The sequence below is a fragment of the Lathamus discolor genome, chromosome 1, assembly GCF_037157495.1.
Source record: "Lathamus discolor isolate bLatDis1 chromosome 1, bLatDis1.hap1, whole genome shotgun sequence".
Taxonomy (NCBI): Eukaryota; Metazoa; Chordata; class Aves; order Psittaciformes; family Psittacidae; genus Lathamus; species Lathamus discolor.
This window is the reverse complement of record NC_088884.1, coordinates 146,445,863-146,470,587: the sequence shown is the minus strand read 5'-3', so window position 1 is coordinate 146,470,587 and position 24,725 is coordinate 146,445,863. Positions and strand designations below refer to the sequence as shown.

Genomic DNA, 24,725 nt, shown 5'->3' with positions numbered 1-24,725 from the left:
AGTGTCCCAGATCAGTCTAACAGGTTAGCTGCCAGCTCTGCAAACACAGCCCAGGGCTGCTCCAGCCTCACAGCACAGGAGTGCACAGCTCCTGCTCTGGGGGAACTTCCCTCAGAAAGAGCTGCTCCAACTCCTCTTTGTCAGAAGGGTCAAACCTCATTATTCCAGGGAGAGAAATTGAAATCTGACCAAATATTTTTTTAAGTATGTTTTTAAATGTAAATAGGTAAATATGTTAAATCACAGGTTTGGGTTGGAAGAGACCTTAAAGCTCATCCAGTTCCAACTTCTGCCATGGGCAGGGACACCTTCCACCAGACCAGGTTGCTCAAGCCCCATCCAACCTGGCCTTGAACACTGCCAGGGATGGGGCAGCCACAGCTTCTCTGGGCAACCTGAGACAGTGTGTCAACACCTGAGACACTGGGACAGTAACTTCTTCCCAATAGCTGATCTAAATCTACCATCTTCCAATTTAAAGGCATCCCCCTCACAACCTATCCCTGCATGCCCTTTGCAAAAAAGCCGCTCTCTGGATTCCTTGTAGGCCTCCTTCAGGATCTGCAAGCTGCTCTAAGGTCTCCCCAGAGCATTCTCTTCCACAGGCTGAACAAACCCAGCTCTCTCAGTCCGTCTTCACAGCAGAGGTGCTCCAGCCCTCTGATCAAATCTTACTAAAAATTCCACATAGATTAAGCTTTCCCAAAGTGAAAATGCAGTCAAATTGTATTTCACTAAAAATCACTACAGAATTACAGTGACACAACGGTATTTGTCCTGCAGTGTCACTGATGTTCTCTCATTTGTGTCACCTGCACCTGAATGTTGCCCAGCAGGGGAATTTCTAACTGGCCACAGGCACTGCACAGGGCACAACTACAGCTCTGTCCAAGAAAGATCTAGGAGTATGTTGGAAGAAAGCAGTCCCCAGAAACGTCTGCACGCATCTTATCTTTAAAACAACTTCCTGCGTAACTTAAGCAGGTTTGCCAGGGATCAACACTGCACGCACTGTATCCAAGTCACCATAACCTGCTGCTGCAGCACCTGCACTTTCCAACACTGAAATCCTTACCTACTGCCATGTCAGTAAAGCAGCAGTTCCATGGGGCACTACCTGGTTCCTCACCTTCTGATCAAAGCAACGGAAATACTGACATAGTGTGGCACCAAATTAGTATAAATAGACTTTATTGAAGTCAGTACCTTCGTACTGAGGCCGAAGATTGTGTCTACATAAGCACAAGTTGTAACATTTCACAACTTCTAAAAGGAATGTCAACAATTACAACGATCATGCATACCATGGTCGATAATCACATTTTTTAGAAGCATTTTCAACCATTTCTAAAGAAATGCTTGTAACATTGTTATATATAGAACTACTTTCAATAAACTGCAAAACATTGATTAGCTTTTCCAGTATGAGCTACAGTGTCAACACAAAAGGGAGGCATAAATGTTTAATTTATGAAATCAGAATGGAATATTTACTGTAAAGAAAAATTAAAAAGCTTTCAAATAAAGGCCATTATTGAACCAAAGTGAAGAGCACAACTTGAACTTTGAATCCTTTCGTCTCTTAAAGCTGTCCTCTGAGTAACTTCAGTTCAAAGCATAAATTCAGTACTGTGAGTATTCCTTGGACTGAAGTTTGGCAATGATGCGATCCAACTGTCTCTTTGCTTCGCACTGTGGAAAATTGCTCATGTCATAATATTGTGGGGCAATTTTCACCAGCCTGTCAAGAAAGCAAAAGTTTGTTACTAATACTCAAACTTTAAGAGGCATCCTACAGAAACTCTGCAGCTGAGGGAGACAATTATCCTTCATTTTCAGCCCATCTGTGATGCTAAGATCAATGAAAGTTTCACACACATTTACATCTCAGTCCCATCCTGTGCCAGCACCGGAGTCCAAGGCAAGAAAGCGTGTACAAGCTTTCCTCCTCACAAGATGCTTTCTCCTCACAAGAAGTGTGCACAAGATGCTCCTCCTCAGCCACATGTCCCTCACAGGCCTCGCTGCTGTCTCAGTATGTGTCACAGCAGCTCCTGCAGTCAGAGCTGCTGCTTCATGTAGAAGCCCACAGGAAATAGGGCCTACCTCAATACCAATTTGTGCACGAGCACAAAGTTGAACCTTAACTGGTTTAAGCTTAAAACCACAACCAAGGCCATAGGACCCTGCCTTTAGGTGATGCAGCACTTCCCAAGAAAAGGATTTCTGAGGAAGGATTCAAATCTTGCCCATTCAAATACTGCAGGCTGTATATATGCTCTGTTTTATGACTTGCAAATTTATGAACTCCTTCTGCACAACAGCACCATTTCAACAACTGAAGAGCCTCATGTGTCCCCAAAGCTTGTAACTTGGCAGTTTAAGTACAACCTTAAAGACAAGCAAGGCAATTCAGATCTTTGCTTGTCTGCAGAAGATCAGGCCTCTAACTTCCTCAATAGACACTCTATTGACAAATAAATGGACAAGGCAGGTTGTACCTCTTCCCTTCATGTTTTAAGAAAGCACGGAATCATGCTCAGATCCTTCCGGAAAAATTTAAGACATCTACTGCAAAGAGAGGACCTCAATCCTGAGAACAGAGGCATCTAATGGTATCTCTTAAGTAAACAAGTGGGTTCTAGGACATCTCCCCAAACCCAACGCCTCCAAGCAGCTCCTTCCCAGCAGGAGCACCACAGTCACTGGATTTAAGGCAAGCATTTCCCTGCACACTGCACAGGGGCCAGTTTCACACACAACTCCCACAAACAGGAATAAGTATCCACAAAGAAAACCTTTAATCATCTGCAAGAGCTCAAGTCCACACCATCATTGTTCCCGTGACTGTTCTCCAATATTAGCTTCAGGAAAAGTGAAAGGAATTGCCTCAATTTAAAAAAGAAAACCAAGAGCTTCACAGTAGGTCACGACTGTTTTAACACTTCTGGCTTACCATTCTGGCTTGATGTCTGTACATGTTCGGATGTAATTCTTTGTTGTAAGGACAAACTCATTGTAGAGCACCCATTCTGGTTTATGATCAAGAACAGTGGAGGGATGCAACTGCACCACCTGGTTGTCTTTCACTGTTAAGTAATGCCCTGTCCGTTCCAAATGTGCCACCTAGGGACAAAGACATTATTCCATTACCATAAGCAATTTTTAAGTGAAGTGATTTCAAGCCGACTCTCAAGTGTTCTACACACAACACACTATCCCAACTTTCAAACATCGTCTAAATTTGGCACATTACTTGACCACTTCAACCATTCAGGCTTTTTTATAGACACAATCAAGATGCCAGATGTTTCTGCTAACTGCCATGGTAAGTGTATACTCTAATACACAATACAAGCAACATACAAAAATAGTTACCACCTCAAGAGAAGAATCATTATTAGAACAACAGCAAAGCAAAGAGAATATCAAAAGGGAATAGCTACTGGACAGGTTTGCAACATCCCACAAAGTCAACCGTGGTCCACTGCAGACACCTGCTTCAAGCATTTGATCACAGCAGCTTACCGTGGGACTGGAAAGCCACAACACTGTACTTTCAAGTTCTTATTAGTGCAGTGTTCCAGCAGTAGTTCTAGTGATGCATGTATTGTTCTGCAAATCCTCTTACAGTGGCCTGAAAAACGTCAGTCCAGTAGGAATGGGAAGTTTGGCATGTCAGAAATAAGAGCAGCCTCGTTACAGCATGAGGTTCAGAGCTGGAAAATATAGGTTCAGCAACACACTTCTGCTGTGACCTTGGTGAAGATCAATTAACCTCTCTGTGACTAAGCTGCTTGCTCTATGAAAGGGAATAATGCCTCCCTCACTGAGATGCTCTGATACCTAGCTCATTAAGATTGGTGGGGAAGCAGACAGTTATCCTTAGAAGGATATCCTCTGTAAGAACAGTTAATCTAACAGAACAGGTAACTAGAATTAACCTTTTGATACTGGCAATTCAAGATGACCTCAGTACTTATTTCATTACATATATACACACACACACACACAAATACCATAAAAAGGTTAAGCAGGATGGACAATGGGTGAGAGATGTTGAAAGACATTTTTTATCAGGTCATGGTTAGCTGCTTTCCTTTAATGTAGGCTGTGTACTTCCTTGTTTTCCTAATTCCTTGCTATATCTCACCTTTTTTCTAGTAGATTAAAATCCCCAGACTTCTGAAGCAGTAGCTACCCTACCTCAAATTTTAAAGTCAGAATATCTCCTTAGTAACACATTGAGTGTGTTTCCCTTTTGTATTTTATGCCATTAATATCCAGAACATGTTTTAGGAGCAGAACAAAGTATTTCAATGGTCTGCAAAGCTCTTCACCCAAGATCTTAGCAGTAACGCTGTTACCTTACTTGGAAGTCCAGGGAGTCAACAGAGGCTCTTTTCAATGGAGATTAACAGTGCTCTGTAACCATTTAGGCTTAATTTCATCCAATTCAACCCAACATTTGCAAATTAAGTAGCAGTATAGCTGCAAACCAGACTAGAAAAGACATTCACCTGCCACAGAACAATTCATTTATTTGGGTTTCATTCTAGAAAACAGCTCGCTGTTAAATTTAAACCAACACAATTTACCTTTAGCACCTCAGTCTCACTCAGATGTATTAAGACAGTGAGGTCTTACTAACTACTTTTCCCAAATACATATGATTACTATCATTATAAATGACATGGAAAAAGAAAAGAGCTGTATTTCTTGTTTATTTTGTGTAATTCTTAACTAAGGAAAAAACATTCAGAACTAACTAACTAAGCATACTCAAAGAAAAAGAAACGCTGCAGGGAAGTACAGTTGGCTCTTAATTTCAAGAGAAGGACAGCAACTGGAATAACCCCAATTAAGAAAAGTATGTTTCCTTAGAACACATATATGAGGAATAAGTCTCTTTTAAGTGGTTACACACTATTGTGACTTATTTATATCCCGAGTTAACACTGAGCTACAGTACTTATCCTATTTAGATTCTATAAAGTACTGTTGTGAGCACAAGGATTGGTGAAGAGTTTCAGGCCCAGCAATGACAACAGCATCACGAAACACGCCAAGTGACACTACGGCTGCACCGCAGGCCATGACGCTCCAGCCGTCAGCTATTGCATCCTCCTGGTCCCTCCTGGCCCGAGCTGTTCCTGCACAGCTGACCGAACGCCAGCTCTGCTGCTTCTCCAAAGGGGGAAGTGACTTGCCAGATCACAAAGCTACAAGAATGTAGGGCTCAGGCAAGCAGCAAGGTTGATGTAAGGGAATGAACAAGGACCCACAGGAGGCAGCATATGCACCTACACTCCTCTGAACCCCAGTGCTTGTACTGATGATTGGGCCAGATGTCCTCTAGAGGTCACTTCCAACCTCAACCAATCCTTTGGTGATGATTCGGTGATGTTTTTCAGAGTATAAAAAGCATGAGCTTCCATAGAAACCACTGCATCCTACAAACAGGCTCATTTTTCAATGAGCAGTGGTAGTAAGCAAAATGCACACCTGAACTCTGCAATCATTAAGGAGTCCATGTATTAGTACAATACATTTGTGAATTATTCTACCTGAATGAGGAACGGCGCTGTAAGTGGAGAGAAAAACTATTAACACTATTGACGACTATGACGAGCTACACAAACACAACTCGAAGGATCATAAAGAGCCAAGCCAGCCCAGGTTGCTCTGCAGACTAAAAAAGGCCACGTGCTGATCACTTAGAGACAATTACAAGGCTGTTACCAACATGACAAACCTCCATGGAAACAGTGGCCACCATAGGAAAATGTTTTAGTTCACGTTCTCCTAACAGAGGCTTCAGGGATGTCACAATTTCATTAAGAATAGCACACCCTCCTCTGAAATTTTAAGCGTGCTCGTGCTTACGTATTCTCCATCACGTCACTGAACCTCGAGAGCCCAACCAGGGGTCTTTAATCAAACACTGTCAATCCAAATGCATTCAAAAGGGCAAAAGCAGGAAGAGTATTGCCAGATCCAACTCCTTTTTAGATTTAAGGCTACAGATTTTGGCAGGCTGGTCTTGACAGCTTAAGAGAAATTATTGTATCTTGTCTGTCTTTTTGAAACAATGGTAGCATGCACCCAAGGAGCACTGTCAGTTGCCTGGGTTTCTGCTTGCAGAGCATGCAGCAGTGTCTCTGAAGCTATTAAAAAACTTAAACCATTCTTCTGCGTTAGGAAAGCTCAAATGAATACCATTAATTGCACTGGTGACCACCTTCACATCATGGCTTTATTACCTTTCCATTGCTGTAGGAGCCTGATTACATAAAGGCTTTAAAATATACACCATTCTACACACAGAATACCACTGAAGACAGAAGAGCAGTAACAGAATCACAGAATCACAGAATCCCAAGGGTTGGAAGGGACCTAAAAAGATCATCTAGTCCAACCCCCCTGCAAGAGCAGGGTAACCTACAGTACATCACACAGGAACTTGTCCAGGCGGGCCTTGAATATCTCCAGTGTAGGAGACTCCACAACCCCCCTGGGCAACCTGTTCCAGTGCTCTGTCACTCTTACAGTAAAGAAGTTCTTCCTGATGTTAACGTGGAACTTCCTATGTTCCAGTTTACACCCATTGCCCCTTGTCCTATCACTGGATATCACTGAAAAAAGCCTAGCTCCATCATCCTGACACCTACCCTTTACATATTTGTAAACATTGATGAGGTCACCCCTCAGTCTCCTCTTTTGCAAGCTAAAGAGACCCAGCTCCCTCAGCCTCTCCTCATAAGGGAGATGTTCCACTCCCTTAATCATCTTTGTGGCTCTGCGCTGGACTCCTTCAAGCAATTCCCTGTCCTTCTTGAACAGAGGGGCCCAGAACTGGACGCAATATTCCAGATGCGGCCTCACCAAGGCTGAGTAGAGGGGGAGGAGAACCTCTCTTGACCTACTAACCACTCCCTTTCTAATGCACCCTAAGATGCCATTTGCCTTCTTGGCCGCAAGAGCACATTGCTGGCTCATGGTCATCCTCCTATCCACCAGGACCCCCAGGTCCCTTTCCCCTTCGCTACTTTCCAGCAGGTCAACCCCCAACCTGTACTGGTACATGGGGTTGTTCTTCCCCAGATGCAAGACTCTACACTTGCCCTTGTTAAATTTCATCAAGTTTCTCCCCGCCCAACTCTCCAGCCTGTCCAGGTCTCGCTGAATGGCAGCACAGTCCTCTGGTGTGTCAGCCACTCCTCCCAGTTTTGTGTCATCAGCAAACTTGCTGAGGGTGCACTCAGTTCCCTCATCCAGGTCATTGATGAAAATATTAAACAGCAACGGTCCCAGCACCGACCCCTGAGGAACTCCACTAGTCACAGACCTCCAGCTAGATTCTGCGCCATTGACCACAACTCTCTGCCTTCTTCCTTTCAACCAGTTCTCGATCCACCTCACTACAATGAGAACGTAAGAGGAGTGCTGACATCTAAATTCCTGTACAGCACCAAGTCACTGAAATTCATCCTCTCTAATGTCCCTGATATATCCTGTGATTCCAAGCCATGTTTTCCAAAAAACATTCCAGCCTTCATTTGAAGACACCACAGGACTTTGATCAATCTTTAAAATATGACTTAAATTTCCAACAATATAGTCTTGTTCTCCCTTCAGTACTAGAGCAGAAATAAAACGACAAAAGCTTAAGAAAACTGGCAATATCAAACTCAAAAAAATCATTAGAATGAAGATGATCCATCTTTAAGGTACTCTGCCATTTGCTTGCCTTTTCCAATTCAATTGTAACAATTTCCTTCGCTTACTTCCTGTGGTATAATTTTTGCTTAGTCTTTTCCACACACTTATTTCAGCTACATGTCCATTAACACTTTAGAAATTATAAGCTTAGTTTGCCTACTTCTATTGAGTAAATAATCATCTACATCACTAGTTCTTGAATTCTGTTGCCAAATTACAGATGTGGTACAGCTGTACGATTTTCCAATCCCTCCCCTTTTAGGCAGGATATATCTAGCACTTCAGTATTGAGAAGATGGCATTTCCCTGGTGTGCTTGACTTTAAATCAGCAGATTCTACAAGTATCACTCCTGCTCTGTTTTACGTATTTCACATATTCTGATGCATGACATAGAAATAGTTACTGAAAAAAAGTCAATAAACATTTTTCATAACAAAAACTAGAAGAAACCAGGGACATGAGAATTCTTTAAGACACTTAACTTGTTAGCACCTATCCTTCCACAAGTTTTTCTGCATACAGAACTGTTGGCAATTTTAACTTCCTGAATTTCTACATATAATAGTTACATACAACTACATTTCCTCTACTTGTATCAGACTACAAATAATTTTAAAACTACATTTCTGCAGTTAATTAGAAATGCTTTAGGAAGTTCCTTCCCCAGTTATTAAGAAGTTGGTAGCCAATTCCTGATTGGTCATGCCAGAACAGTATTTTGGTATGAGAAAGACTGCCTAAAGCTTCTCTACCAAGATTTGCCTAAAGAACGTACTACTGGAGCCAAAACCAAGTAATCCAACACAGACTAAGAGGCAATAGAGTAAGTCATATATAATTTAATTAACACCCATCAAGTTTTGATGAATTCTAATAACCACCTTAACATTAAAAGCCACCTAAACACCGACCTATGTTCCTTGCAAGGATGCATACATACCTGCATGAAATATCCAGTAACTAATGCCTTTCTTATGTTGATGTAATAGTCTCGGCTGGTAAAGTCTGTACTTCTACGAGGCAAATTAAATCTATCCATGATTCGTGACAGCTGTTGGCGTACATTGTCTGCAGACATCAGGGACCTGTAGTTAATGAAGTTGTCATAACACCACTGAACCGACTCATGATCTGCAACATTAAAACACATGAATCAAAAATGAGTATTTCGTCCAATTAGAGCAAGTAAGTAAAACAGCAACTGATCCATCAGTCACATTAACCAGAAAAAAAATATCCACAAGCTTTCATATATGACAAGAGTTCTTCATTTCTTAAGTCGTTTTCTTGCATTATAGATAACTTACCCAAATTGTTTTCTAGTCAAGCAGCATGTGGTCAGGACAAAGTAGCTCCCTCATCACACACACACCCCCCGCCCCCCAACACAATATACACACAATCACTGCTGTTTGGCTGAAATACCGCCACCAGTAAGTGTCAAAATCACACCCCACAACTACAAAAATCATCTTCTCAATCAGCACTGTAAAATGCAACTGAGCTTCAGGAACACTGCACCATCTTTAACTGCAGCGTGCAATGGACACGAGATTGTACACAATTACACTGCATTTGAGAAAACAAACCCTCCTTAAACCCAAGTGCATGTTTAACACCAAGAAACCCAATTCTCCCTACCAATTCTGTTCCTTTTGAGGTGACGCTCTTCTAAATTTTTGTTACTTTAATAATCCAACAAAAACAGTGTTAACAAAACTTAAAGTATCTTCTGTATAGAGACTATTATTACCTTGTATTGAAAAGGTTTCACAATAAGGAGTATGTTTAAGTTGGTTTTGTGCTTTATATTACAGAATATATTTAGAATTAAGTAGGAATGCTGAAGTTCTTGTACACTAGCCAGCAGAATCACAGCTGAAATACAGCAGCATTTGCGCCATTTGAACTGTGCATGTTAGATGATCTGTAACTGGTTTATACTGTTCTAGATATAAACAGTAGCAGCATTTTGTCTTCTGATCCCGAATTGCAGAAATCCTACTCAATTTCACAGTGAAACTGAACAAAGATTATTCCCCAAGTAAGTCCATCCGTCAGGAACCTGAGCGTGAAAGCAGTGCCATCCAGAAATATCTCCCCCCCCCCAAAACCCATTCACAAGACATACTAGATCCTGTTCACTAAAAAGCTAATAAAAAAAAGCAAAAGGTGCCTCCAACTCCCAGTTGTTTAGTATAAGTTTCTCAGCTATTGTTTCCATCGTGAATACTTTTGTTTGACTTTTACTCTGAAAATAGATTTATTTAGGACTGACACATAAAGTGGTAGATTATTTCAATGCAAAATTTCTAGATCAAAGCTGCAGCAGAAAGGGACACCCAGTTGGGTTTCATTTCACTCAGGATAAAAAGACTGTTGCTTTTCTGTTGTTTACACATAAATGCAAATGGAGCACCCAAGTTAACCTGGCTGGCAGTTAAGAGTAATCTTTTTCCTTACCACCACGTTAAGTCACTGTCAAAAAAGCATACCAGTTACATAGCCATTTTTCCTAGCTTCCCCTCTTCATTCCCATTTTTTTCAAGCTGCTAAAATATACTGCTGAGGAGGACCACATATTTACCCTAAAATCCTTACACAAAAATGAGGAAAATGAAATATGTTTATCATAGAGCTTTAAGATACTACTTATTGATGCATCACCCATCTGCCTCTCAATCCATCCCAAGGCCTTATTACATAATTTCTAACTATATTAAAAAGGCTTTGGTTCTATTACCATATTCTTCAAATTCACTGTATTTTCTGCTCTGCTCTCCCTGAAAATTAAGCAATTAAGCAGATTTTGGTATAATTAATGTCAGATAACAAACTTCCAATATTTCTTAATTATAGGCACGTTTACTTCCTTCTGCCCGAGGTTACCCAGCGCTGATTTAGAAGCCTGGCTTGCCTCCACACTCATCAGTTTATTACATGATTATCTTGGCTAGTTTTTTGGGTTTGCTTCCATCCCAAAGACAAGCGGCACTTAACTTTTACATACTCAAAACGAAAAAGTATTTAAGATCACAACAGAAAGGCTTGGAAAATAAGCCCACACCTCTCATCTGTCCCTGGAACCCAGAACAACACCTGGCAGCACAAACTATTTCAAACGATTTTGCTAAAGCAGGTGCACACTTACTTTGTTTGAAAGCATGGTAGACATTCAGCAACGTCAAATGATCTCCATCTATGTGGGCAAACCTCATCTTGGCTTCATCCGCTGCTTTCTTTGCTTCCGTGGGGCGAACAAAACACTGTGGGACTAAACAAGGTTGGTATGGGCCCAACACAAACGCCCATATCGATGAGTCACGCATTCACAGATAGAGGAACAAGGCCTAGCTAGGTCAGTTCACAGAGCATAGGGCAGGGCAGGATGGCCTCCAACTGCATCTTGGACTGTTTACTACCATGATTTGGTACATCAACACCTAACCACATCTGTAAGACAAGAGGGTTTCAAAGCTACAGAGTACCTGATTATTTAAATAGAACTATATGTAGGCATCAAAATCTCTAGTCTGAAGGCCATCAAGGTTGTCTATGTATACTGGAAAGCTAAACAGATCTTGGCTCAAGACCCAGTGCTGATAGCTCTACCAGGAGTTAGTAGCCCATGTAACAAAATACTTTAATTGCAACTGCTTTCTCAGAGAGCCTCTAAGGACAGAGTGAAGACGATAGTTCTGAAACTGTACTGCACTAGTACAGTCTAAACAAAACAGGAGATTTATCACAAGTCTGCTACCAGACAGAACACAGCAGTAAAGTCAAGCCCTCTTCCCCAGATGGTATTGTTATCAGCACTGGTATGCAGAAACATGTGAATGAATGCATTAATAAGTCTAAAGGTTGTGATGGTAGCGGTAGTGGTGGAAGGTTAAACTGTCCTTTGGCACTACTTGAAATAAAAACAAAACAAAACACCCCCGCAATGTGATGAGCTTTCTCCATCATTATATTCTTACGTAAGTCTGACTCAGTCTGACTTGAATCCAAAAAACTGTGTTTTAATGTTCCCTTTCCAAATACAGACTACCAGAGGCCACAAATAGTATTGCAGCCAGCTTAATTCATGGTCTGTCATTCTTATAGGTTTGTAATATTGATGCTAATACTCAAGATGTAATTATGAGACCCGCACTTTAGAGATCTACGGAAGAAAACAAAATCAGTTTGGTTTTAAAGTAGATGTAATTCTTAAGAGGTTAATTTCAATTAAATTAAGATGCTAAAAATCCTTTATCCTTTCCCAGCTGCTTGGGAGTACACCAGTCTCCTCAGAACTGAAGTCCACCAAATCTCATGAGAACACCTTTTAGCACCTCATCTGGCGCTAACAGATGAGGATCTTTTTGTGGGGAGTTAGTTTTACTTCATTCTTAAACTCCTATTAAAAGCCCCCAAACACTACATTTCAGAAATATGCCGAGTTGAATACTGGATGGAACTTGAGGAAAAGACACCGCAACACTGAATCACACGGTAACAAATAAAGACTAACACACTAAAGAAAATGCAAAGGCAGGTGCAAAATAAACACCTTATATTTTGGGCCCTGCATTTGAAAGCAGAGAAAACATAAAGCATATTTTAATTTCAAACTCAGACTAATAAAAGGAAATTCAAAATTACTCTGCCTTAACTCACTTCTTTAAGTAATAGCACTTTCTACCCCACAGCAACACACCACAACTCCTACAAAATGAAGTAGGACCATTTAATCTGCCCATTTATTCAATCTATCCTCTGCTCTCTTCTGGTACCTAGTTTTTCCATACAGTCCAAACTATTAATACATGGATTGCTATTAGAGCCTGACAATCTCTATGGGGACTTCAGACAACATAAAATGCAGTTATGCCACTGGTTTAAAAAAGAAAAAAAAAAAGTGGGTTTTGGTTGTTTCAAGTTTTTGTTTTGTTAAGAGCAGAGCTAGATTACAACCCCTACATTACCCACCTTCAATCCTTCCAATCCTCCCAACCCCACCCCCACAACCCACCCCCCCCCCAAAAAAAAAAATATCAATCAAAAAGGCCTTATTTATCATAGAATGATTTGGTTTGGAAGCGACCTTAAAGATCATCTCCGGTCCAGCCCCTTCCACTAGACCAGGTTGCTCAAAGCCCCATCCAACCTGACCTTGAACGCTGCCAAGGAAGAGGCAGCCACAGCTTCTCTGAGCAACCTGTGCCAGTGCCTCTGCACCCCCACAGTAAAGAATTTTTTCCTTCTATTTCACCTATGACATTTACTGTGCCTTAAAACAACAACAACTACAAAAAAGAAGTATCATGGCCTGGGAAAAGGTAAATAGAAAAAGGACTAAGACAAATCAGTTTAAGACCACAGACGAAAATACTAGACTCACTGTTCTGTAGTAGAGATTGGGGGAAGAGGGAAAGGGAAGACACAGACAGGCACCAACCTACCACCACCTCCGCAATTAAGCCTACCATTTAATTAAAATAATCACGATGATTCTGCCCTGCCCATCTGCTCTGAGTCTGAACAATCATAACTCTGCAACAAACATTTTAGCTTGTGCTTAAAAACTTTCATATTAATATAGTGTAAGGCTAAACTGAAGCATCAGATTTTACATTTAGCCAAAACATATTTTTTAATCTACTCAGCCAAGTTAAACATGTAAGCAGCACACCTGCACTGCGCAGAGCCTGCTAAAATTGCACACCCAAAAGACAAAAGAGTAATTGTAAGAAATCCCCATTTTCATAACAGGCTAAATATTGCTGCTTGTCCTATGACAGCTAACTATAAAATGAAGTCAGTTTTACATAACTGGAAATGAAATACTCTGCTTGCTTGATAACATTTCTCTCTCATCAAGCTCTCAGGCAGCAGCTCTGCTCTGATGCAGTACTATTCACAGAAAGCAGCAGCAAAGTACAGCTGTGCACATAAATTAATTCTTATAAATATACATCCTCCCCCAAAGTTTTTCTTCCCTATAAAATTAATGACTGTTCTTCAGCTTTACCACTTAATGACTGAAAAAATGTATCATCATTTCATGTACAACCTTATGGTTTAATATAAATTACACTGTAATAGTTTTGGAAATACCGGGATTTATCAAAGTGCAGAAGAATGCACAATACAAAAATAGATTTCACCACCTTAAAAGAAGTGGTTGAGCTGACATTCCTGGTCCTGACTATGAGACTAAAGAGAAATCTCTGTTCCACTAGCCTGATTTCCACCCCCCATCAACTTATATATATATATACACACACACTTTTACCTGAAGTTCGGAGCAAACTGACCATTTTATGTACGTTAATTTCTTAACATTACTATTCATTAGCTTCAAGGTCTCTATGTAAGCCCATAATGATTGATTAAACACCTGTATGTTTTTAAAAGACATTTCTAATTTTACTACAAATATAAGTATATTGTTTATGGTTTTGATGTGGCAAACTCAAATTTTCCCCAAACTGAAGATTTATATTTTGTTTAGTATCTTTTTCTCTGCTATTACCTGACAACATGGCAGTAATAGATAGGACCTCATTAGAACAGTTGTAGTCACAACTTGCAATAACCATTTTAGCCAGTTGTGGGTCCAGTGGAAATTCAGCCATCATGGATCCCAACTCAGTCAAGTCTCCATCATCATTTAAAGCAGCCAGATAATTCAAAAGCTCTAAGGCTCTCATCAGAGTTTCAGGAGCTGAAAGAAAAATATATGCAGGTAGGCACATTAATCAAACTGCTCTGAATACCTGAATAAGTAAAAAGTGAGGAAGCATGGACTATTATAAGCCATCTTCTTTTTCATTCTCCATTCAACTGACTTCCAAACACAAAATTGGTAGCAAATTGAGTTATATACATCCAGACATGGGTGGGTGGGCGTCCCTTGTTTAGAAGGGCTCTTAACTGGATCAAAAGGTTTGAATATTTGAAGATTACTGCTTTTCAAAAATTCAGACAGCAGTGGAATTGTAAAACATTCACTATCACAGTAATATCACACTCTCCTGCCACGTACTGATGCACTTTCCCTTGCTCCATACAAAATAGATGGATACAGTCCTAAAATCTTATCCACATCCACTTTAGATATCTATAGTCCTTCACAAATCTAAGCCTGCATTCCTCATAGTGAGTGTATATCACATCCTCAAAAAAAACAGAAACAAAATGCTTTTCTGCTAAGATACCATACATGCTGCACAGCACAAACTATTTAACTGTTCCAAAAGGCTATTTAAAAGCATAGAGATTATAAATTATATTATTTTAGGGGGAAAAGCAACCAACTTTAATGTACTTAAATATGGCTGATCTACATTTTTAATTAGAAAAATAACCCAGTTAAAGAATGTATAAACATTTAACACTATTAAAAAGGAGACACACATTAACTTCCTAGTTTGAATAAAAACATGTATGCAGCTTTAAAAGTACTAGCCGATTTTATTTACATACAGTTGTTAACTGATGCACAATTAGAATGTGTAATCAAGGTTAAAAGTAAAAAACCTCATCAAATTATAGATTTTCTAATGCCCATAATGTTGTCTTATCCTCTGCAGGTAAGGGACATTCAGTAGATCACTCAGCTCCATTTAAAACCATTATGCAGACAGAAACGTAAGTTGGCTTTGATAACACACACATCACTGGATTTTAGGATAAACAAAAGACATTCCTTGCAGATTAAAATGCGAAAACCCCCACCAAAACGCATTATACGATGTTAGATAAAATATTCACCAAAATAAGGATTTCAGAAGTTAAAGCATAACAGTTACAGTAGGCAAGATAAAACAGAAACAGATACCTGGAGGATCCATAAAATCAAAGTGCACCAAATCATCTATGCCAAGCTTCTTGAGCTGCAGTACTACAGATCCTAAGTTAGACCTCAAAATTTCAGGGTATGTGTTGTCCTGTGGTAGGGAGAGGAAAAGAAAGAAAATTCAGAACACCTGTTATTTTAAACTACACAAGCATTCACATTCTGATTTGGTTTGGTAGCAAGACACTCGCCTACCTGTATTGATCAGGAGTTCTTATATACGCATTCTTACCTGCATTTCAGTTTTGTAAGCCTTCTCTGTATACAGCCTGAAGCACTTGCCTGGCCTAGTACGACCAGCACGGCCAGCTCGCTGCTGAGCAGAAGCTTTACTAATTGCAGTCACCAAGAGAGACTCCACTCTGATCCGAGGATTGTACACCTGTTTGAAAGTGGAATCCGAACAGGAAAGAAGGATGAAGAATGAACGGTGCTCACAGATGAGACAACTATCTACAAAAATTAAGTGCTTTAAACTTATTTTCAAACAGCTTCTGACTAGGAAATCACAAGCTGTATGTATCTGAAAGGAGAAGAAAAAATTGGCTACAAGAGCCTCTGGATCAGTGACAAAGAGCTTCAAATACAACTGCCTCGAGAACAGCATTTACTTTTTGTTCATTTCTTAACAACTTCTGCCAGCCTTTTTGCCCTCCTTACATGTGTGTATTTTTAGATAAGATTTTTGTGGCAGAAGGAATGTGTCCAGTTTGTTCTGCAGAATGCTAAATACACTCTTGATGCTCAAATAATTCCATGGGGAAAAATAAAACCTGTCTTGATAAAAATTATAACGTTGAATAACCATGTTCTAGAGGTCAGAAAAAATCTAACATTAAGGCTAAATGCAACTGTAAAACTCAGACTGATGACAAAGCAAGGCTGTATTTCAAGGGTACTTGCAGACTGCCACAGTTCAAAAAATATGCTGGAATTTACTGTAATATTTCCATTGCAGTCACACATAAACGGCAGCCTTGCCAGCGCAATAGGGCTCACGGAAAAGAATACACTCTACAAAAACAAAAGCAGTAGTCAGCTAGCAGTTTCAGTTGAAGATGTTCTTTGGGCCATGTTTTAACACCCTCATGGTCGGAATAGGTATAAAACATGTACAACAAGTTCATTTCTTATTACAGAAGGTATTCTGTATAACTGTGTGCAGTTTTGGTGTCAGTGGAGTAAGGCCACGGAGCTGTTGGAACGAGGGCCACAAGGATGAAATACCTCCCAATATGAAGACAGGCTGAGAAAGTTGGGGCTCTTCAGCCTGAAGAAGGCTGCATGGAGACCTCATACCAGCCTTCTGGTATCTCCCTGCCCATGGCAGGGGGGTTGGAACTAGATGATCTTAAGGCCCTTCCCAACCAAAACCATTCTGTAATTCTACCCGAAGGGGGCCTACAAGGGTGATAGAAAGGGACTCTTCATCAGGGACTGCAGCAATAGGACGAGGGGTAACGGGCTAAAACTTGAACAGGGAAGTTTAGATAGGATATAAGGAAGAAGTTCTTTACTGTGAGGGTGGTGTTTGACAAACAGGTTGCCCAGGGAAGTTGTGAATGCTCCATCCCTGCAGTGCTCAAGGCCAGGCTGGACAGAGCCTTGGGCGACGTGGTTTAGTGTGAGGTGTCCCTGCCCATGGCAGAGGGGTTGGAACTAGATGAACTTTAAGGTCCTTTCCAACCCAAACCATTCTATGATTCTTTCAGTATAAGAACTACTCGTGGGGAAGAAAAACCAAACCAAACCTCAGCCTAAATGGCAACTGAAACTTGTGTATGAAAAGGCACTAGCTGTAGTCACATTCTGCCATCTCTCAATTTGCTAAAGTTTAAAAGGCTGACAGTGTATGTGAGTATTAAAGGAAAAGTGTAGGAAACCAAGTTATTATGACAGCTATAATTCATGAAAAAAGCTAACTAATTTTATCCCTTAGTTACTGCACTGTCTGCAGGCAAGCTACATCAGTTCCTCTGAACATCCCATGATGGTCCAAGCAGCACAAGCTCAATGACAATCTTCAGGGCTACAACAGTACATGATAAATACTGACAAGAAACAATACTGCCCTAAGTATTACTTCTCTCTTCTCATTTTAGTGCTGGAGTTTTCTACGCTAACGCAACTGAAAACAAGTTGTGGCTCCTAGCACCATTTTTATTTACTTTCATGCAACTTCTCGGTTTTACCTGAGCATTCTCAAACACAGACATATGGTACAAAACCACCCTCTCTAAAGAATCTAGGAAGTCCATATTTCAGTTTCAATATCCTTGTATTTAAGTTTATTTTCTTTAAATAAAATTCTTCTGCACAGCACAGGTTTGGACTGCTCTAGACAACTAAAGTTTGCAGACCAAGTGCAAACCTAGCATGAGTTAAAAACTGAACGAAACCCAAACCAATCTAGGCCAAGACTTCAACTGGGAAAAACCCTACCAGTTTTAAGAAAGGGAAGAGGAAACCAGATACTAGATTCTTACCTGCTATAAAGAGGATATTAAACAATGCTTACCTTCTGTTTTGCAAAGCCAGGATCGATCACAAACACAACACCATCTATTGTTAATGATGTTTCAGCAATATTAGTGGACACAACAACCTGCAGAAAAAATAAAATAGTAAGGAAACAGCTTTGTCCTGAAGATGAAGAGCTCTGAACCGGTCTCACACCAAGGATTTTCAGCAAACTTTCCTTCACTTCATCAATAATGTGTGTTGGAATAGTGATTTTTGTAATTAAAATGTTTGCTCTTCTGTTTATTTTTTCCTTAAAATTAACACTGATCTCTGATACAAAATGACAAGTTGCACAAATCCCTTTAACATCCTCTGTTAATCCCATCTTTTTAACTTTTCTTTAAAAGCCTAAACAGGAAAACAGGTTAAATAATATAAAATCAAAGGTTACACAACTGTACCAGCACAGCATGTTCTTTTACTTTGTTTCGAACAAAGCAGTTATCAACACATTCCATCCAAAGTCCCGAGCAATATTATTTCATTTCAACTTTGGGTTTGTTTTTTTAAAATTACCAGATATTTGAACATACTTAAGGTTACACTCTAAAACTCCTATAAACTTTCTGAAGTCTTGCAAAAATAAAAGGTGATATGCAAGTTCTGAAGCTTGATTTGTCAACATTTAAATTCTGTGTCCAGAGATGCAGGGCCTATAAATATCACTGGCTCTCATCCCAATAGGGAACCCATTAAAATCACGATACCAGCAAATTTAACCAGCTACCTCAGTAAAGACCCAACACCCATTCAGCACTTCATGAACACTACTTGCATTTCACCTCTTAATGCTCTTCAGAGCATTAGGTCATCGTTTTCAGTTTTGCAAATCAAATTTGAGACACCCCTAACAGTTATTCGTATAGCGATTGTCATATGTACAGATCTCGACTGTTAACGTCACTGTACTTGAAAACCGTAATTAACCAGTGAAAAAACACAAGAAATGTTAAAAACAACTGAGGAAGTTCTGCTACATCTTTCAAGCTCAAATCTAAGTACAAAGCCACCTGGAAATCAAACAAATTAACACTATGTAAAATAATAAATTGTAGCTAATAAGCTTTTAAGTACAGGTTTGCAGTTACTGAAACGCTTCTGTTAAAAATCTTTTGAGTATCTGATTAACAGTTCACTAGACCAGAGAGTTTTGGAGATTCAATCAAGTTACTTCAAACATTACAATATATATAGTACCTATATTGCATGTGTATTACCTAGTAACGCTTGAGACCCCTGAAACAAGCTAAAATGCAGCTTAAAAAGAAGGGCTAAGATAGGGAAAGGGAGTAGAAAAGCTCCTTCTTAAGTCATCTTCATCTTCCTCCACAGTACAAATACTCTGATTAGCCATAACTAGTTAAAAGCATTTTTTAACCTTAGCACTTTTAAGCTTTCTTGCAATGATAACTGATCTTGCCTAGCACACCTAAAAGACGAAAGAAGTGGTAAGTTACCAAGCTATACCAGTACTAGCTGTTACCATCACTACTACTGCAAGACGCCACACAACTTCCAGCATCCTTCTTTTCTTTCACAAAGTTAAAGCTCAGGAGATACTGATTCAGCAAGCACTTCACTTTTTATGACCATTAGAGCTTTGAAAGGATTCAGACCTCCTGCTAGCTCGCTCTCTCCTCAGCAGTCCTAAAAAATTAGGTTCAACTCCTGCAGGAGACTGCAAAAGCAGACATTTTCTAAGACAGTGGAGGCACAGCAGCACATGGTCCTATACTTTACATACCTCAATCACTAAGACAAATAAAACAACATGTAAACAAATTTACATGCTTTCACTCATCGCCAGTGTTTGTTAAGAAGGTAAGAAACAGCCACACAGCAGGCAAAGAGGAAAAGTGGTAACCCAAACACCAACACATACCAAAAAACAATAAAAAGCCACCACAAAACAAAACCCCAAACACACAAACAAATGACATCCAATAGTTTCATAGGTCTGAATTGTATTACTGCTTATGTATTTTGTGCCTGCTTTTGCCTACAGTTAATACCATTCCAGCAATTTTTCTTGTAGTGAAATACCTACAGAGCGTCTTCCTCTTAAGACACTGGTACTGGCTTTGTCAGTTCAACATAATGAAAGTTACATACTGCATCTGTTACCCTCTTATAAGGAAAACCAGGAACTGCCTATTTTGAAGTGTGCAGTTTTAAACATGAATGAAAATGTAATGAAATACACAGAGCTATCCCTTGTTCACCAATGAAAAGCAATTGCATTCATTTAAGTCATTTGCTAATACAATCTTCTTGCAGCATTCGTTTCACGACTTCAGACTGAATGCTTTCTGCAATCAACTTCAATAGGGAAAAGAATCATTCAGTAAATTTAAGTGATTTACTCTTCCAGAACTCTAGAAAGTTATCACTAGTATTCTACATGCATTGTACCGCACAAAAAAAAAGCAAATAATCAAGGAACAAGCTCTGCATAGACTAATGCTGTTTCATACAGCATCTAACCTGGGTAAGCTCTATCAAGACTCCTTTCAAATGTTCAGTTTTAGAGGAATAACCAGTTTCTAACCTTTTTATGTGACCATTCAAGAACTGAACTCAATTTTATGCAGAGCATTCAACTAGCTTCACGTCAAGTTTCAGTTTCTCAAGCCATTTTGCACAATGAAAGAACCTAAATTCCTCGCTTACTGCTACAGAAAACATCTGATTTCAGTGCACTTGTTTTAATTTGCACATTCTCGTAAACCCTGAGACACAGAATAACCTGCCTGATAACGCCCCTTGAAGAGAGAATCCATTTTGTGCTGGGTTTTTTGTTTGTTTTTAAACAAAACGCCACACTCACAAAAAAAACCACCCAAACAAAACAAAAAACCCAAAACAAAACTAATGTCTCAATAATTCCTTTGGGAAAAAAAATCCCATCCCTTCATGTAATTGCCACATGGCTGTCAAGTTCAATACTGAACCTGATTTATCATATTTCTCCTAAGAAAGGTAAATAAATATCACTCCCAAACAGTTACTAGAATATTCATGCCTTAGAGGTGGAAGCCATAACACTGAACTGCACTGAGAAACAAACAAAATTTTAATGCAATGTTAAACTGGACATTTTTACATGGACTGTTTAGGCTTCATCGAAAAACATTTCTACTTGTTGCTATCCAAATACATTTAAAACAGCTAAACCTCCTATGTAATTGTCCACATAAGTGTGAGTAGCTAATACTGATCAGCATACTGAAACAGTACTATTTACCTTTCTTCCTATTGCTCCATTTTGTTTTTTTGGTGGGGGAGGTTCAAAAATCCTTTGCTGCTGCTGTGGAGGAAGGGTGGAATACAATGGAATGATTTTGATGTCACCAACTTCAGGGCCTAAATCATCAATTTCACGTTTTATCCTTTTGCAAGCTTCATCAATCTCCTGTAAACCAAAAATATGGGTTAGAGAACTCCATTAAAAAGGCAGCATATTTTTGGAGTGACTTATGACAATTATCTGAATTCTACATCCTGAAGAACAATTACAGTAACTTCTACTTAAAAATGTAACACTTACTATTAACCAAAAAAACTAAAATCAATCAAGGCGCTTTCTGCATTTTCAATCGAATTTCCACAATACTTCAGGATGCTTCAGCTTCTACATTCTAATGAGCACCCTAATTTGCATTCAACATCCTTTCTCTTTTAGCCATGTTTCCTAATTAATTCTGTACAAATTGTACTAAAATTGAAATCTCTCACCCTGGAATATGAAACCACACTCGTGACCTTTTCAATTTCCACAATCTAAGAAGAAATTGATGTGCAAGATATTTAAAATAAGCCAATTAAGCTTTAATGTCACGTAACACTAATGCAATTATATGGAAGATTTGCTTCATTGTACCTAATGAGAACAAACACCTGTATAGTATAAACATGGATGCTCAAAACTGAACCTCTCAATCCAGTGTTTCAGATCTTACTTCGAAACTTATCAAAATCCCATTTAAGCTTAAGTAAGTCAGTGAAATATTCTGAAGGAAAAAGACTCTTCATACCTTTTTTCTTACTTCAGGATTTTCTACACTATTTGCTAGCCTAACATACAAGAAAGTTCACCACAATTCACTTGTTTGTAATTCCATTTCATTAGAAAACAGGTATATTTAAGTCAGCTAGGTGACCTGTAGTTATTACAACATTTAATGAAAATTAAAGCGAACAGAAACTTAGGTTAACGAACAGCACAATTCATTAACTTCAAGTTTAAAATTACAACAGAGCCTCCACTGCTATAACTAAAAGGCATGCTTACCAACTATTGATACTCCAGCTGAACCACTGATGGGAGAATGAAGTCATCATGACAAGAAGCAACAGTAGACAACAGCAAAAACCAACACACTCCAAGAAAAAGAGACTAGATCTCCATTATCACTTATAACTCACCAGCCTGAATTTGCCCTTAAGCAAATACACAAGAGGTTAATGTAAAGGTTTGGTAAAAGCACTGCTTTAAACTGTAACTAGAAAAGCAAAAGCAGATTCCTTTTTAGAAACCTGGAACAAACCTAGGCCTTCTTCATTTATTCTTAAGAGACTTGTTTTCAGCACAACTGTAGCAAGTATGTTTTAAAGAAGCACAGACAATGCAATACGTGTGCTCTGTATTGATCAGCACATATAATTAATATAAGCATAGCAAAATTAAGGATCTTCCTTTTTGATGTCAAAAAGCCCTAGTAGTAAGCCTAATGCTTTCTGGTATTATCTTGCCAATTTGAATGAACTGCAGATATTTACAAAAACTTTAAAACAAAGGTGCCCTTTGCCAACAAATTCAACAGACCCATCAGAAAATGGAAGGGTAGACAAAACGCTGAGCTGAAATGCCCACTACTGCTTTATTAACAGAGAATTAATTTCTATACACAGATGTCAGTGTTTGGTGCTCTGCTGATAAAGCCCTTCAAGTTCAGTAACAGCCTGCTAGTGAAAAGGAAAAACCTAACTTCAGACAGATGGCTGACCAACTAGGCAGCACCATTCCCTCAAATGTGCACCCATTTAAAGTCTTAACAAGCTTATACTTAGGCCTATTAAATATTTACAATATTTATGATAAACATGACAATATTTAACAGGCCCAAGATCTAAAATTACATTTAATACTTCAAAAAAACCGAATAACACACAACAGAAACACCCACAAGCCAAACCGCTAAAACAAAATTCCAGCACAGACCTTAGTTCAGATCTGAAGGCCACTACACTGTTTCATGGAACCTGAGCAGATTATACACTGCATAACTGGGGAAGCTCTGACGCTGGACAGGATGCTTCATCTTCAACAGTACTGACTAGAGACTCCAGGACAGTTTTATGCTTATGAGATAGTAAAACACAAGAAAGCAGTGATAAATGAAAGCACTATACTCCTCAGGCCACAGGTGTTCACTGCCACCTATCATCATTCCAAGATAAAAGCATTGCTCCGCCCTCAAGTTTCCCCAATTTAATTTCAAAATATCCCTAATCAGGACTCATTAAAATACTTCAACATAGAGATGTCAAGTGCATAGAACACCATTACTCTCTGCAGACTTGCAGTTAGCTACAGACTTCTCATCAGAAACTGCTGAAAGAAAGGATGCCAGTCACAGAGAACCACTGCCACATATCTAAAGACAGTAAAAGAGAATGCTTTAGTACCAAATTGTTTTAATTAAAAAAAGAGTGGTTTCCTTTTATTTACCACACTGGCAGAAAACTCCCTCTACTTCCAACTGAGCCACCCCCCAATTCTAGCAGACAACTAGAACTGATATCCCAAAGTACACAACCTAGAAGGAATATGCGTAGTAAGAACAGTCTGACAATAGTAAGGATTCATTTAAGTGTTAAAGATTCATTTGTATCACATGGAGATACAAGAGATACACTTGAAGGCACAATCCTAACTTCAAGACACTGAAGACTGAGCAAGTCTAATCCGGTAGTCCCCATTTACTCAAGCATGAAAGCTTTTTTAAAAAACCACACACATTTAAACATTTGCACACCATCTACTCCAAATCTATTACAGAAGCCCTTGAAGGGGGTTATTCCATCAACCCATACATAAGAGGAGGTTTTTCTTCTTGGAGGGAAAATGGGGAAGCTAGAGTGAACTCGCCTTGCATTTAGATTTACACCTCAGAACTCCTCAAAGCCCCAACTCTTACCCTGTCTACCTGAGACAGCAAAAACCAGGGTACACGAAACAGGCACACACACAGGATCAAAGGAGCAACAGTCAGACCCCTGCCTGCCCTGTGCATTAGCACAAAGACATGCTTCAGAGTTAATCAAAAAGAAAGTAAGCCTAACATCCAGAAAGTGAAAGGCTTAGGCGATGCTGAAATTACTACCTGAACTTCATCCTAGCTCCTCACAAAACTGAAGACTTCTTGGAAGTATTACTTGAGAAACAGTTCTCGCTAAAACTGCAGTCAATGAACTTGCCCATCAGTGCTCTCATTCTAACAAGACCTTATTACCAAAGGGCAAATAGCAAAACAGACCACGAAAGGGAAAGGTTGCATGATAGCAAAAACGCTTATTTATCTCAAGCTGCAAGTGCCACACAGATTCAACATATCTGTATTTCACAACAT

General features: G+C 39.4%; 1 protein-coding gene across 1 annotated transcript in view; it reads right to left on the bottom strand.

Moving 5' to 3' along the window:
* Nucleotides 1–1,174: 1,174 nt before the first annotated feature.
* Nucleotides 1,175–24,725, bottom strand: part of DHX15 (DEAH-box helicase 15) — a 47,420-nt gene continuing 23,869 nt past the window's right edge. The window contains exons 6-14 of the mRNA XM_065699702.1: nt 21,338–21,505; nt 18,089–18,175; nt 15,803–15,952; nt 15,553–15,661; nt 14,245–14,436; nt 10,876–10,998; nt 8,665–8,855; nt 2,957–3,126; nt 1,175–1,741 (exon numbers count right to left, since the gene is read on the bottom strand). Coding sequence (XP_065555774.1) covers nt 1,624–1,741; nt 2,957–3,126; nt 8,665–8,855; nt 10,876–10,998; nt 14,245–14,436; nt 15,553–15,661; nt 15,803–15,952; nt 18,089–18,175; nt 21,338–21,505 — 1,308 coding nt within the window. The 3' untranslated portion in view covers nt 1,175–1,623. The remainder of the gene's footprint in view (nt 1,742–2,956; nt 3,127–8,664; nt 8,856–10,875; nt 10,999–14,244; nt 14,437–15,552; nt 15,662–15,802; nt 15,953–18,088; nt 18,176–21,337; nt 21,506–24,725) is intronic.